Source organism: Ambystoma mexicanum, chromosome 4p, assembly GCF_040938575.1.
Source record: "Ambystoma mexicanum isolate Mex_15411 chromosome 4p, UKY_AmexF1_1, whole genome shotgun sequence".
NCBI classification, from domain to species: domain Eukaryota; kingdom Metazoa; phylum Chordata; class Amphibia; order Caudata; family Ambystomatidae; genus Ambystoma; species Ambystoma mexicanum.
In genome coordinates, this window is record NC_090927.1 from 91,411,329 (window position 1) to 91,428,384 (window position 17,056).

At 44.6% G+C, this 17,056-nt stretch overlaps 1 protein-coding gene across 1 annotated transcript in view; it reads right to left on the minus strand.

The window, feature by feature from the left end:
* Positions 1 to 17,056, minus strand: part of LOC138452783 (WAP four-disulfide core domain protein 3-like) — a 253,499-nt gene that overhangs the window by 203,906 nt on the left and 32,537 nt on the right. Inside the window, exon 3 of the mRNA XM_069605123.1 lies at positions 13,085 to 13,228. Within this exon, the coding sequence (XP_069461224.1) occupies positions 13,085 to 13,228 (144 nt within the window). The remainder of the gene's footprint in view (positions 1 to 13,084; positions 13,229 to 17,056) is intronic.

Consider the following 17,056-nt stretch of genomic DNA (forward strand, 5'->3'; position numbering starts at 1 on the left):
TGGAGCATATCAACTTTAATATCGTAATTCTGTAATAACACTTCACATCTGTTCGACCACATTGAAATGACGTTAGAATTACTAGCTGAAACGTCATAGAAGATGTCAAATTGAGGGATTTGCGCCCAAGTTCATCTTTTACGATATAAATTTAGCAGGCTCCAACTAATCCTGGCATGGATCGATGTTAACGATAATTCATATCTTATGCATGCGGTCTTCACGCCGTTCGGGAGGGCTAGTACTTTCGACCAAAAGCAGTTTTCTAGTGAGTCCCAAGTTTTGAAGGAGCATCCAAGGGCATTTTCTGCCCCATATGTCAACACAGGGATTACCTTTTGATGGTAAAAGGCCAAGACAGGTTTTATCGAGAATTTACCATATCTTTTGTGGATAATGAATGCCTGGCTTGCAAGTTGTTTGCATTTCCTTTTTATATCCGCCTGCCAAGGTCCATCGTTTATTGATGAATTTATAAGCATTCCCAGATATTTAACGCTAGAGGATATTTGCAGGGATTCTTGCCAAGAGTCCAGTTTGCGGTGCGCCTGTGCACCACCCATCCGCCGTTTAGGTTTCGTAGAACCAATATTTCACATTTTTTTGTGTTGATCGATAAATGATTGGATGTAACATACTGTTGAACAGCGTTTAATCTTCTTTGTAACCCAATGGGTGTTACATCCAAAATGATCAAGTCGTCAGCATAGAGAAGTCAACTTAAATGTGATTTGGCCACTTTCGGCGGGAATGATTTTGTTGCAGCTATTGATTCGCCTACGTCTGATATAAAAAGGCCGAATAGTGCTGCGGCTAGCGGGCACCCCTGTTTCACTCCTTTAGAGGTGTTCATTGTTTTGGATAGTAGCCCAGTTTGATCCAGTCTTACTCGAATTAAGGTGTTTGTGTGTAGTTCTTTTATTGCAGCCAGTAGATCAAAAGGGCATCCCCAATGCTCCAATTTTTCCCACAGGATCGTTCTGTCGATAGTGTCGAATGCATATGAAGTCTATGAAAGCTAAATAGACCTTCGTATTCGATTTTATCGCTTCCATTTTGATGATGTTTAACAAAAGTAAATTCAGCGAACATCCCACCTGCTTTACAAAACCTGACTGTCGATTGTCCACATGGTTCGATGTTAGAGACCAAGCTAACAGTTTTTGTTGCAACATAGTGGCGTAGATCTTGCCTAGGACGTCCAACAGAGCAATTGGTCGATAATTTTTCGGGTTTGCTCTATCGCCTTTTTTGAATACAGGTACAATGATCACGGTCTTCCAGGATTTCGGAGTCTTGCCAATTATATTTATTCTCTTAAACAACGTTTCACAGATCTCTGCCCATAACTCTGGATGTAGTTTAATAGTAAAGTTTGTCAGGCCGTCTGGGCCAGGTGCACGCAAGTTTTTCGAGTAGGACAAGGCCCACTGTTTGGACATTTTTTGACAGGGCCGTCAATTGACTCGGTTGCTTTATATAGACACTCAAAATGGGTTATCCAGTCCAGTTCGGACACGATACAAGCTTGTAAAGCTTTTTGTGGGGAATGCAGATTGTTGATTAGCTTCCAAAAGTCTCTTGTGTTTTTATTTTTTTAGAATCATCAACATCTGTTCTGCATCGTTTTGAGACATCACGTGCTTGTGAGCTTTTAACCCATTTTTTTTATCTTTGCTTGACCGCCTTTATGTCGCGCTTGCATGATAGAACATTTGAGTTTTTCAGCCTTCTGATTTCTCGGCGCATCCAGCGCTTGTGGTTCAACAGTTCCAGGTCAAAGCAATGTTGGCGTTCAATGGCCATGTGCTTAAGCCCCGTTTTCTTAATTTTAAATCGTGTCAAGAGATGGTCGTATTCAACATTTGGGCTAAGATTACAGTTTTGATTTACCAGATGTTCCAAGTCATGTGTGTCCAGTTTTAACCTCACTCTATTGGATTCCACTTGTATTTTATAGGACCATAATTCCATATCTTGGTTCGACGTAGTTATAAATTCTGTTACTAACATGTTATGGTCACTTTCGGTTTTTTTAACAATTTTCAGCGATGTTATCCGTGGATGTAAGGCTCAGACACAAACATGTAGTCAATAGTTGACGACAAACCATCACGATGCCGCGTATGGTGTTTCCATTTAGTAATTGTACATTGCGTATAGACATCTCTTCGGACCATGAATTGGCCAAAGCTGTTTTTTTCCGCAGCAGATGGTTCAAACAGATCAATATTTAGGTCACCACAGATGATTATATTCGGCCAACCAGACGTTTCCAATAGTTGGTCAAGTATTTCCATAGTTTGATCAATAAAATCCTGTTTACCAGCACTTCTATGGTGCCAGTACAGGTTTACTACACTTAACTGTTCAGTAGGCTTATTTACTTGATCTTGCTTTCTCATAGAGGTTACCTGGATGAATGGGGAGTAATTAATTGAACTCACAATCCTCCAACCCGAGGCTTTTCTAACCATGGTGGCCATACCTGACATTGGGCGTCCTTTTAATGATTTTAAAGCAGGGTTTAAGGCCACCTCAAATTCATTCACGACTGGGATTTCACTTAACCAAGTCTCTTGGAGACATGCAATATCTAACGAGACAAGCCAGTTTGATCTTAACAAATGTGAAAAGCCTCGGGTATTCCAGGAAGCCAATCTACACACATTTTGGGATGCGTCAGCCTGGCATTATTGATGATTTTTGCCACACAAGGCTGCAGGCAACCATTGCCACTCGTGCTTTCCTCTGCTTGAACTCTGAGATGTATCACTAGCTACACTAGGGGCATCGGGACCAACGTTGCCATGTATGGTAATTCGTATGGTGTCTTTTTGTCGCTTTGTCTCCACGACATTCGATGGCAACTCATAGCAGGATTTTTCCAGTTGTTGCTGAGTATTTTCCACCAAGTATTCTGTTTGATTTGGTAGACAAGGGACCATTTTTAAGTCTAGTTCTACCGGTTCCTTAGGTTTTAGCGTACTCACAGCAGATTTCTTAGGTAGTGCTTTAACACTGCGTGACTCATCGTCTCCATGGAGAACTTTATAAGATGGTTCAGTAAATTTGAAAACGTCAAATCCTAAGGAGAACAGGGCGATGTTAGCATCCAGTATTGTTGATGCAATTATGGGTGATGAAACGTGAAGCACCACCTGTCATTCCGTTTTTCATCATAAAACTCCACAATCTTTAAGTCATTTGAATTTATAGCACGTAAGGCTGGCACAAGGTGCAAAAGCCTAATCGTGTTACTTCGATTCAATATGAAGTTGTCATAGCATTCTAATCTTTCAATGACAAGTTTGTAGGTGGAGGACATCGAGCTCGAACTACGCGACAATGTAGGCTGAGGTATCCGAAGGTCATTCAGAAGAGTCTTTAAATTTTGTTTAGGTCGCTCACGAATGTCTATCCTTCCACTGGTTAGGGTTCTTACGGACTCACTATGTGGCATTGCAGCCTCCGGCTTGTCGGGAACATGTGAGTTACGCCAAGTGTTTTCAAGGGAGACGATCCGTGACTCCATGGTACAGTGCATCCTTTTTTCCTGTAGAGTCATAAACACTGGGCTGTCCAACGGTTTCAATTGCGCTTGATTACCATCCTTTTCGACAATGATTTGACAGGTTCTTCTGGGTGTGGACAAATTATCTTGAGTCATTTGCATAATGAACTTTGTGCCAATACTTGCATTTGAGGTCAATGTACCTGTTTTTCCTATGTGGGGCTCAGTTCTGGTGCTCTTTTCCATTTCATCAATATTAATTTGAGTGTCTTTCACCGCATCCCTCAGGATAGGGTCAACCTCCACGTCAGGATTTTCGTCTGCCACCTCATCATAAGTAGATAAATTCAGCAGATCAATAGGTAGTTCATGCTCCAGATCTACCACAATCGCTGCATCAGGCGTTAAGGAAGTTTCTTTAGCGGGCAGTGCTTTGTGCATTTTGACGTTTGTTGAGGAGGCTGCCTTTAGGCATTTGTTAATGTTACTTGCCACATTCTGGACCACATTTATATTACGGAGAAATTTCCTAGCCCCCTGTAGTGTCTTATTTTTCATTCCCTTTTGATTTTTAGATTTCTTCATCTGTTTTAATGAACATTTAGGTGGGGGCTTGGGTATCAGTGCATTCGTTTGTAGTACCTCATTAAAGATTGGATAAACGGCTACTGGGTCTACTACAGGTCGTGTAGACAAAGTAGCATTGATATCTTCTGGACACAAGTTCCCTGTGAGGAGGATGGTACCTGGGAATCATGTAATGCTTGATTCACGTTCTCCCTCGCCTGTTCAAATGCAGTATGAAACCATAGGATCTTCAGAGGTTGCAATCAATGTTGTCATAATTTCTGTAACGTGCATAAGCACATTCCCAGTTGTGAATGTTAGGCTTGGCATGATTGCCACACTTGGAGTTAAAGGTGTGGCAAGAATTTTTGTAGGAAGACCATTCGGGCCAGACAATCCAGCGAGCCCAACATCATGAGCTTTGGTCACTTTTTGAAGCTCTTGAGGATTTTGCTATTTTTCACTTGAACCATAATCATTTAAGGGCTTGTAACACCAATTGGAAGAAGAATCTTCTATAATGAGGGTGTTTTGATGTTTTTGAAGGTTTGGCATAGACCCATTATGTTTGAATAACGCTAGAGCCTCTCTCGCTACCTCTGCCAAAAGTTTTTTATCAGTTGTGTTGTTTTTCCTTTGCTCGTTTATCAAGCTAAGGGATCCGTCCAGTCTTTTGAATCCCTCATGTTGTTCATTGTAAGACCGCACAGAGTACTTGTTCGATCTAAATCAATTTTGAATGCATTAGCGCCACGACTGTTGTCAGATCTTTAGTTGCTTCGTGTATAGTTTCATACAGTTTCATAAACGGAGCCATAGAGATCGCCATCGATGAGATTATTAGGGTTTGTAGCTCAGCAGGTGGCGTAAGAGGGATCCCTACGGCGCTAGGCACTTGGGCTTGAGAATAATTTGTTGTTGTGGAATTTTCTCTAATGTGACGTATTTTAGGGTATGGACGCTCCATCATTGAGGAGTCTTGAGAGTCATCGGACAAACATCCATTGTTGGTGGGCAACTGTGAGGTGTGAGTAAGAGGCATATGAACGTTATTAGAATACTGTTGTAGGGTTGTCAACCTTTTCTGAGAGGTTAGCACAGAGTCCAATACGTCATGTTTATATTGACTATTTGGAGTTTGATGGTTTGTTTTAGAATGTTTACAACACACTTTTGTCCATATGTCTTCATTAGAACCGCTTAATTGAGAAATTTGCCTTTTCATAGGGTGTTTGTCTAATTTTGTCGGGGATGAAAAGGAGCCTTTATTGACCCTCTCAAGACATTCTTTATTCATTGACACTAAGTTTTCCAAAACCTTGTTTACAGCACTCAGGGAATTTCTCCTATTGTCAGTAGGTGTTGCACTCGTATCTGCTTGCGATGTAAACACAGGTCTATCAGATTGAGTGTTCTGTTGGCGCGGGGCAGGCGCCTGACCTAAACTCAGAGCTAAAGGGATCGAGTGGGCAGGCATATCATCAAGAGGAGACGCACAGTACACACTGCGTGTCGTGTAAACAGGAGAGCTGGCACTTATAGGTTCAAGCTGGTCGGGGCTATTAGTGACTTGCAGCGGACCAGGCAAGTCGGCGGATGTCACGGATGCCCCGTCTCCCCAGCTGTCCATTTCACATACACTTGTGCCGTCATGCGCACAGCTGGTCCCATCGGATGCGCGCAGACTCCCAGGCGCCGCGTCCGAACCACCCTCCAAAATGGAACCAGCAACATCCTCAGCAGCAGCGTCCTCACGGGCATCGTCTGAGTCACAACTCGGCGCCCTCCACAAGGCGCCGCCCCCACCTTCGACGATCGTCACGCATAACAGCAAATTCGTCCGAAGATCAGCATCAGGTGAGTCAGTTGGTTTAACGCTGGAATTTTTAACGGATCTGCGTTTCTTTCCCTCACAACCAGTGATGGCAGTAGATAGCAGTTCAACTTGGGGAGCGGCTCGTAGTGTAGTGTTAATATTCACACATTCAACAGGCATATTAGCATGTGGGCGTGGGCATACCGTACCGTAAGTTTCGGAAACAGGCATCACAACATCAGAAACCGCATTATGCTTATGAAGTTATGACTATATGATTGTATATTACATACCTTAATAAAAAAAAAAAATTATTAAAATAAAAAAAAAAAAAAAAAGAAATGGGTGCACAGTTTTTAAGTATGCGTGTACAGTCCGTAGAGTTAGAAAGTTCAGCAGAAATAATTACAAGCTGGTCAGTGGCTGAGTCTGGGTTTGATGTACATGAGAAGTAACGAGTTACTTTGTTAGTAGGAGGGTGTTGATCTAATGCACTGGAGGCGACTCCACTTATACCCTCACGTCAGTTTTTGTGCCCTAGTCTTTAAGGCAGATGGAATGGTGTCCGACATCGTTGAGAGGCTCCTGCTCCCCAACTCGCCACAGCCAAACAGCAGGAGTTCCAGCCCTTCTCTCCTCAGGGCTTAACGCTACAAGGGCAGTGGAGGCGGCCACTTATAGTCAGCTGCTCAAGTATCAGCTGAAAATGTTAAAGGCACACGCACCTCCTCACTCGAGGTAGCATAGATGCTGCAGCAGGTAGGAAGTACAAAGAAAGCGAGTCAGCGAGTCAGCGAGTTCAAATACTCACCACAACCAAACAGCAGGAGTCTCAGCGCTTCTCTCCTCAGGGCTAAACACCAGCTAATGCAAGACAAAGCTTCCACGTCGATAACCAGGCTCTCCACACGTCTGACTTAGGTGATTCAAAAGACTGAGCTTCGGCACATTGTCTACAGCCGGCATGTTTCAGAATGCAATAAAAAGCATCTTGTACCTATGCTTCCTGTGTACCATTTATCAGTGAACATTACACATGAACAAGGCAGCTTTCTAGGTATGGACAATTACTGCAGAGGTTTCATCACCCTGTTGGCCACAATCATAGAGCTGCGGATAAACCTCATCACATCCAAAACACAATGGGAGTAGACCAAGATACACCAAACATCTTTCCAAAACACCAAAGATGCCCTGTCTCAGGAGACCACCATGGCCTGCTTCAACATCAAGAGGAAGACCAAATAGCTTGTGGGCACTATCCCCTGCAGGTTATGAGCAGTCCTGACCCGATTCACAACTGATGTCTTGATCTCCTCTGACCTCCCCCTCTCCATCCCTCTGACCACTCCTCTCTCCTGCAGCGATCACTCCTTCCTCTCCTCTCATCTCTACCTCTCTTACCTCCAAGCCTACCCCAACACTGCCACCCACCTTCTCGGACATCAGGCCCATGAAGCGTGTGTCAGTGGAGGCTTTTGCCGCCACTTTCTCCCCCCCCCCTCCACCTTTGGCTGTCTCACACCCTGACACAGCCCTGTCTCTGCTCTACTCTTCAATTTCTTATCCGCTTGATGCTCTTGCCATTGTCATGAGGATCCATTTGAAGTCCAAAGCCAAGTGCAATTCCTGGTATGGCTCTGACCTAGCTACACTTAAACGTAAGTGTAGGGCGACTGAGAGAAAATGGAGAACTTCCTGTTCATCCTCTGACAAACTGGCCTGTTGCCTGCTACAAAGGCAATACCGACTCTCTGTCCTCACCAAGAAGACAGTCCGCATTCAAGCTTGTGTCTCTGTGGCATCTAACAACTCGGCCGAACTCTTTAAAATCTGCATGGAACTGGCCAACCCTGCTGCAGTCTCTACCCCTCCTGTTGCCTTCCAGGTTCTTTGCAATGGCCTTGCCTCTCACTTCATTTATAAAACCCAGGACATCCTGTCCACCCTCTCCACCCACAGCCCTACTCTCACCTCCCCATCTGTGCTTGCTGACCCTCCTTTAGCCCCACCCCGCCATCCTTCTCGTCCTTTCCTCTTTTCACCCTTGACGAGGTCACCAGACAAGTCCGATCTATGAAAGCCTTGTCAAAACAGGTTCATCCCTGTTCCTCTAAAACCATCAAGGACCACATTGACACCCTTGCTCCGGCCCTTGCTGATTTTTGCAACCACTCCTTTGCCTCGGGATCCTTCCCCTCCCCTCTGAAGCACTCCTTTGTGCATCCTCTTCTCAAGAAACCCACAGCTGATCCTTCTTGTCCAGCTAACTATCGCCCAATTTCCATTACTCCCTTTCTTGGCAAGCTCCTGGAAAAGTTGGCCATTTCTCAGCTTAACCTTCATTCCAATTCTGTTGGCTGTCTCCATGACCACCAGTCTGGCTTCAGAGCTGCCAGAAGCACGGAAACTGCTCTCCTGAATATCCGTGAAGATCTGCACTCCAACCTTGACTCTAACATTCCCTCTGTCCTCTTCCTCCTTGATCTCTCTTTTGCCTTTGACACAGTCAACCATACCATCCTGCTCAACCGTCTCCATGAAAACCTGGTTATCAGTGATCAGGCTCTGGCCTGGCTGACCTCTTTCCTCTCAGATCGACCCTCCCAGGTCCAACTTGGGTCCTTCCTTTCACCTATCTTCCTCTCTACCTGTGGTGTTCCCCAGGGGTCTAACCTCTCTCCCCGGCTTTTCAACCAATACCTGGCAACTCTCGCCGACTGCATTGCCACTTTCTGCTCAAATTTCCAGTGCTACGCTGACAGCACAACTCATTTTCAGGCTGCCCTCTACCACCTCCTCTCCCTCTCTCATCTCCGATTGCCTAACTGCCATTCAAGATTGGTGGGCCGGCAATGATCTATGTCTGAATGCCAGCAAGACGGAGATCCTCCTCATCGGCACACCTTCACCATCCTTTCCCCTCACTCTCTGGCTGGCCTCCCATGGCCCTCCTCCTACCCCCACCTGCGAGGCTAAGAACCTCGTGGTCATCTTTGACTCCACCCTTTCCTTCTCCGCCCACATCTCTGAGGTCTCTAAAAAGTCAAATTTCCAACTGCACCTCCGCAGAGGTACTCTGCCTTTCCTCTCCTTCCCCCAGAAGCTCATGGTATCCCAAGCTCTGGTTCTCTCTAGCTTGGACTATTTTAACAGCCTCTTTCTAAATCTACCCGCCTCTACTCTCCGCCCTCTACAACTAATCCAGAACAGGACTGCAAGACTTAACCTTGGCCTCAAGTCCTGGGATCGTATCTCTCCAGCTCTGAAATCTCTCCATTGGCTCCCAGTGGATGCAAGGATTAAATTCAAAAACCTCTGCATTGTCCACAAGGCTTTCTGGGGCATGGGTCCAAAATACCTTCAGCTATCCCTCCGCAAATACCTCCCCTCTCAAGCTCTTCACTCCTCTACCTCCAACTCCCTCAGGGTCAGTCGTTTTTCAAAGAAACGAGCTGGGGCTTGATCTGTGGCTTCAGCTGGGGCCTCCCTCTGGAACAGCCTCCCTGCCACTCTAAAACTTGAGGAGAACCGTCTCCGGTTCTGGAAGCAGCTAAAGACATTCCTCTTTTCTTCTGCCTTCGCTCCCCTTCTCCCCTGCTGATATGTTCTCTCTTGGCACTGTGCACCTGGCCACTCTCTGTCCTTCGGGCCCAGCAACCTGCTCACCCTGCCAACCTCCTGCACTGCCTCCGGGCCACCTCTTGCACTGGGGTCTGTATCTGTACACATACAGCCCCCCCTTTTTCTTCCTGCACTTATCAGACGTACCCTGTCTGCTGCCTTAAACCTAGCTGCATTACCACTGTTTGTTGCCTTTATTATTATTTATCTGTTTCTCCTCTGCTTCGCACTTTCCACTTCTCCCTCCCTCCATGCACTTTTCCCCTCCCCCTCTCCAATGCACTTGCATGTTCTCAATGTCACTGGGCCCTAGTAAGATCGCTGTTTTGTTCTCCCCTGTTCCCCTCCCTTGCCTTGTCGTGCTCTGAAACACTTGCGTACGAGCACGATAGAAATAAAATATCAATCAATCAAGAAGACGGGATTGAGTCAGGTGGAACATAAGATAGCGAACGCACAGTCTTGGACAACTCTTTAGAGTGGTTAAAAGATGCTTCTATGCGTCATTAGAAATAGGACTGTGTGGCTGTACAAATAGCTTCATGGTAAGCAGCATAGATGTGCTGAAGGGACTTTTTTGTAGCGGAATCACAGCCAAGATGCCATTTACGCTGTATTTGCTGGGATTGAAGGCAGTGAGCACATAGATTGTCGAAGAACCAGGGCTCAGAAGGACGAGCTCTTACTTTAAAATGTTTAAAAGAAGCGAGACAATCACCCACCACCCCAAAAGTTGAAGACAGAGTACCTAAATCCACTGAGCTGGTGTCAGCATGGTGCACTTTGATTTGTTCGACAATGTCCTCCTTATATTCAGAGAGCCTTTGAGTTTTACTGTCTACTGGGTCACTGACTCTAAGACTAAAATCCCTGGCAATCAAAAGAAGTGCGTGCCAAAGGTGAAGATCAGCTGCAAGGTCAAGAAAAGCATTTCAAGACATTGGATCAAAGCCGGGTGGGCGATGTCCACTTTCGATAATCTGACGCCGATGTGGGACAATTGCCAGTGCCATAATCCCGAAAGTGGAGAAGATTCTCGAAGTACAAAGGGACCCGAACAATTTGGAGACCAATAAAGGACACACATTTAGTGGAACCAAATACTATTTTGTCATCACGAGAAATGTTTCTGGAGCTTGAATCTGCCGACCGCGATAAAGAGTCGAGTCATGAAATGAGGCATTAAGTGACCAGTGGTAGGTACAATTCTTACCCCTTTTTTGTTTAAAAAACAAAACTTGATTTCAAACTCTGCAGTTCTCCATCTGACAGGAGCTCTTTGGTAATCACTGATAGTTTCAAATATTAATTGTAGATTCTGTCAAATTAACCATAAAGAAAGAAAAATTATAAGAATATAGAAGTGTTGCTACCTTCTGAAGAATGACCTGCACCGAATAGCCAGGTGGACAGAAGCGTGTGCAATTTGGGGCTGACACAACAGCCATTCATTCAAGCTGTGTGAAAGTGATATATCTTGGGTAAAATTATATAATTGAGTAGAATGCTAGGATTTTGTAAACAGGTCGTGGAGGTAAATGATAGGCTTTTCATGGTGGGACAAGGGTTATGTGGAATTCCATTCTAGATTAAACAGTTGGATGAATATATGTAATACTGATCACATTTATAAAGAATTACGTTTTTAATGATTGGACAATAAATGTGAACTTCCATATTCTTGGAAATGCCTCGGATGGCCTGTAAGTGTGTTTCCATTGACCTTATTTCAGGTAGTTAGAAAGTTTTTTCCCGGTAACAGTAGATCTAGTCTACTACATCCAATGGCATTATGAAGAAGAGTAAAATGCCCTCTGATGTGATTTCCTGTGATGTCATTGGGCGTTTGATGTCTATTCTGATACCCCTGTCATTTTGTTGAATTGATGTCTCTGGGCCTGTTGGGAAATACAAAATAGAAAACCATACAATAAAGATGGTGGGAGGAGATAAGCTAAAACACTGAATTCTGGCAGCTGTAGTCAAAGTACCAAAGTGTTCAGAAAAGATGGCGAGAGTCTCCAAAAAGAGAGTGACAGAAGGAAAGCAGGGGCAGTACATCCTGGAAATTGTAGTCAAAGTAGGCAAGTGTCCAATAAAGACCGTAAAAAAGAATTAACACATACTAGAAAACATAGTCACAGTACTACAGCGCCCGTACAGACTCTGAGAAAAGGCAGCATATTCTTCAATCAATTTCCCGCCTACAGCAAAAATATATGCTCTACAATGGGCAGCTGCATTATAAAATTAAGGGCTGCAGTACAAGTTTGGCGATATTTTGCACATAAATCCGCCAAAATATCTCCTAACAGAATTACTGTTACTACCACTTGGTCCTAGGGATTTACCGCAGGATTACAAGTGGTGGTAGGGTGGTGTAAGCCCCATTTCTGGAGTCTATAGGACTCCATGAGGATTGGTGCAGAATTAACACTGGTGGAAATTCTTTGAGCAGTAATTGTGCTGATTTTGGCGATAAGGTGGCATATTTCCCTACAGTTTATAGCTGGAGGAAAATCCTCCACCTCCCCGCCAAAGCTGTATTACAGCTTTGCGGTAATGCTGCGATAATGGAATTACCGCCACATTACTGCTGTTTTTAGCGTATCTCGATACTGGACTATTGCCAACAGGCCCTCACCGGTCTTCCCAAAAAGTAAATCAAGAGAATTCAGAACAGAGCAGCACCTCTAATGTGTTTATGGAAGAACCATGAGCATTTAACCGGAGCATTCATACGCCTCCACTGCCTCTCCAGGAGCACTCATACGCCTCCACTGCCTCGCCTGGAGCACTCATACGCCTCCACTGCCTCGCCTGGAGCACTCATACATCTCTACTGCCTCGCCTGGAGCACTCATACGTCTACACTGCCTTCCCGTCCCAAGAAGAGTAGAAGTTAAATTCTTTTGCATCACCAGGAGAGCATCATGTATGACCGCTCCAAAGTATTTGCCTGACCTCCTATGCAAATACATCCAAAGGAGTAGGTCTGACAGTAAACTTGCGCACAGAACCTTCAAACCTAGGTGGTTTGGGGAAAGGAGTCTGAAACAGCAGGGTCTAAGATGTGGAATGTGATCCCCCAGGCACACAGACTGCAACCAGGCCACATGAAATTCAGGAAAGGAGTAAACACCCTCCTCTTTAGAAAAGAATTCCCAAAAGGCAGCTACCAATTTGTCAGGAACACTCCAATCAATCTCTTTCCAGGATCTGGCGCCTACTTGATTAATCAATGTTAAATAGAAGGTCTACCAAGTGGGGAGTTTGCTCTCCTGTACATGAACACTCTTCCAGGTGATCCATCCCAGCTAGTCCTTTGTTCCCCTTTACCCCAAACGTTTCTGCAGGCACACTGAAGTATCAATGGCAGTGTAACTTTCTAAAACACTAAATAAATAAACAAGCAAATAAATAATTAAATAAAATGGCCCATTCTTGTTTTAGGTGGACTGACAGCGCCAGAGTTACTTTCTGGTATACAAATACCCACAAGTAGCAGTCCCGAATGCGAGCCAGACCTGGGCCAAATCGGCCAAAGTAAAAATGATACTAACCCGTTCCTTCTTTTGGGTCCAAGCACTTAAATCCACAGATATCGCAGCACTTCTGGCATGATGGGCAGTCATAATCGGATTTGCACTGTGGCGGGGGTCTCACCGCGGTACATCCTAATAGGACTGGACAGGTTCCATATTTCTCTGTAACAAATAAATCCATATTTTAAAATATTTTTATTTTGAAAATGAACAGCTTTAAAATAACAGCCTATCCATTGAAATGCTCGTCATTATACAATTGCAAAACAAAATCGTCCATCGATACTGACATAATATAATAATGTAATACAAGTGTCCTTTTTATAACCTTAACACAATTACTGCTTCTTGATTCCACCAATGAAGAGGCCAATGTCGCAAACGTCAGAATGTGTTTAGTTAGGCTGCTGGCATTTATTAACCACACCTCTTCCATTTCAAGCTGGTGGTACTTCCCCTAGAAATGGAGGAATTACCGCTGCAATGTTTACCACCTGTGCTAATTCCTCCGGTCCCCAGTGGAGTACCTTGGGACTTAATTTTTGGGAATAACAATAACTCGTAAAATAGAGATTCTTACTCCAAATAGGACTGTGGTGTCAGTAAACGAGTTAATGGAATTTGTGTAACTCGTTATGAGGCGGACAGTAGAAAAGATTATTTTCTGACCTTGAAGTGGTTCACAAAGAGCTTTGTCATTTCATCCACCAATACTATTGTGATTTTCGACCATACTCAAATAAATCTTTCCACTGCATTGAATTACACACCTGACATCTTTTACATATAGATTCATCCATTTTGAAAACTGAAGAACCAAGGGCATTAAGAGCTTTCGTGTACTTGACTTGACCAAAACTAAAATACGAGCTCAAAGATCTTGAAGACTTAAAGTGCTGAGGACACGAATACCGCATGGAAATTACCAGCAAATGCAGACATGATAAAAAGCATGAAATGTAGAGATTGGATCAGGAATTTGGAAGAGTGAAATCTGAATCCATTTCAGGAAGAGACACTTGGGAGACACAAAGACCTCAATGACAAACCTCTCAGCCAGAGTCAGCTACCTGCAATCAGTGCTCCCAGTTGCTCCATTATTAACATTGTTTCCAAACATGCACTTTTCACTGCATACTTTCCTCTGACATACACAACCTCTAAGTCTTGCACTTTGGAAGTTGCCTTTGATATTTGGTGGGATGGATGTTCCTAAATGTAAGAAACGCATCTCAGCGTTCGTGGCTGGCCACAGCTATACAATGATTCAAGATGTTACTGTTAAGGCAGAACCATCATAGAATTCCTATTTAGGACCTAAAACATGGATTGCTACAGAGGACCACCTTAAACAGCTCAATTAGGTCTTACATGATTTCTGAATGGGGGTCTCCTGGAAATTGGAGATAGACACGTACTTCTTTACTTATTTACCAAACCCCCATTTGGGTCAACCATGCAATGAAGGTCCTTAAAACGATGGAAGTTTGACCAAAGTAGTATTTGTTGGACATCAATTAGGACTCTGATTGTGGCAGATTTCTTTCTGATAATGGAAACCACCTGGAAATGTTCAGTAATTTAATTGAAAGTCTGTCTGTATAAAAAGTAAGTCTAGTAAAAAGCCTTACCATCATTAAAAGGTCTGTGCTGCAAAAAAGTGGTGTTAGTGGTTTCTAATCAGGTGAGTCCGTCGGCCTAGAGGTGGAGTAAGTGAATCAATGGCATACATGTATAGGCACCTATGCATACATTCTGCTGTGCAGCTCCTAGTGACGCGCCAGCAGCTGATAGACAGCATTGCCACCTTTCAGTAAAAGCCAATGTCATCAAAGAAAGACATGCTAAAAACAGCCTGTATGTACTTTCCTTTACATGCCTGCTGGCCTTAGGAAAATCCATTAATGATGTACAGTCGTCAACTGACACAACTGGCTTTAGAAGCGTCAAAGCCACTGCTCAGATAAAGTATCACACACATCTAAATAAGCCCAAACCCAGGCTTCTGCATTATGGGGTTCATTTTAAACGTGTAGGCCATGGTCCAAATATATTGGCAGTTTTTTATCTCTGTCATATCTAACGGCAGTTCGTTAGCAGCCTCAAAGTTAAACACTATGTCCAGCGGTAACCCTTAAAAGTGCTAGCAAGGGAATTAGCGCCGCCAATACTGCCAACTGTAAAAGCAGCCATCGTTTTCACAGCTGGTCACACAAGGCACAAACATAGCTGCATCAAAAGTCCATGTTCAGCGCTAATACCGCCGAAAACATGGCACAGTTACGTCCAGCTTCCTTCCAGCTGGAGCTAAATGAACACAGGTGCCTGAAATGAAGCCACAGGTGATCCCAATCCACCCCAGGAGGCTACATAAGGCACACCCGTACCCCAAACACTGTTTCCAACACCATGCTGCCACTAGCCACTGTGAGCTGGGACAGGCAGCTGCTCATGCTGCAGGCAGAACTAGAAAGGCAGGACAACCAGGTCAGGGCCCAGGGAGCAGAAGGGGAGGAGGGGGGAGGTGGATAAGGAGAGTCCTAGCAAGGCATGCACAATCCCCAGGGTTAGGCCCTCACCTTGGACCCTCACCGACAGCTATTTGGTCACCCTGTACCACCTTAACAGGGAGACCATAACAGAGCTGCTCACCACAATACAGGACGACAAAGGAAGCAGGATTAACATCCAGACAGCTGTGCCCCCACTGGTGAAGCTAGTGTCCTTCTTACAATGCCTTGGTACTGGCACCTTCCAGCACTCTGTGGTCATGATACACGTCATGGCACAGCCCACATTCTGTGCAGTGCTGGGCCAGCTGCTTGAAGCCTTCCGGCGTCAAGTGCAATGCCACATCTCACTGCCTACCACCCGACCCCAGGTCAGTGTCATGAAGGCACAGTTCTATGCCATTGCCAAATGCCAAATGTGATCACTGCCCTGGACTGTACCCATGTTGCACTGGTGGCCCCCCCAGGCAGGGCTGGACTGGGAACCAAAAGAGGCCCTGGAAATAATTTTCAAAGTGGCCCCATAGTACACATTTTCAGCAAGTCCAACCCTTTTCCTTTGAGAAAATGTGGAAATCCAATACATAACCATAAAGAAGAGGCCCAGGGTGGAGAGGCCTAGTGGGCAATCTCCAGAGTTCCCTATAGGCCACTCCACCTCTTCCAGCAGGCCTTTGCAGGCTGTAGGTAATTCCCCCCTCTCATCCTCTTTATTTTAAGCCACCTATTTGGCATCCCTTTAAGCTGGTCAGATAGAACAGTGAGCTAAGCGCTCACCCTTGATATCTGTGTGCATCCTGCTGTGGCAGGTTCGAATCCCGGCAGGATCAACCCAACCTTTCATCCTTCCAAGGTCTATAAGTTAAGTACCACTCTGTGGGATAATAATGTCTTCTGGTATTTCAGCGCTCCGAGAGCTATGGGTGTGTAGCGCTATATAAGCAATGCGTTACTGTTATCATGTCAGGTACACGTGTGTAATGATGAGTGGGAACAGTGGATTTCTCTGGCACTTCTCACTCGGAAGGGCCCGTTACAGCATAAAACTTGCTTTTAAACTTATCAATAGAATAGTCTGCAATGTGTGCGATTGGTTACCATAAAAAAAACGTGTTCACCTTTGTTGCACAACTGCACTTTTTATTCACGTCCTGCCTAACTGGGAAGATCGCTTGGGAGCAAGGCGCTTACCTTTGGAAAGGGATGATTTTGTGCAACATGGGTGAGAGCGCAAAGATGCTAGGAGAAGCGCTACATAAATTACTAACAATATTAAAAAACAAGATAGATTGCAGTATTAAACAATGACTAAAAGATTTTTCTTGTGAGGTTTGCAATAATCAGCCAGTCTTGGCTCTTAGGCTCACATCATATGCATTCTGGTCATTGTAGGCACAACTTTATAATGTCGAAAACTAGAAATATACAGGAAGGCTAAATGGCACACACTCAAGAACATAGGACTTAAGAGCGATAACAG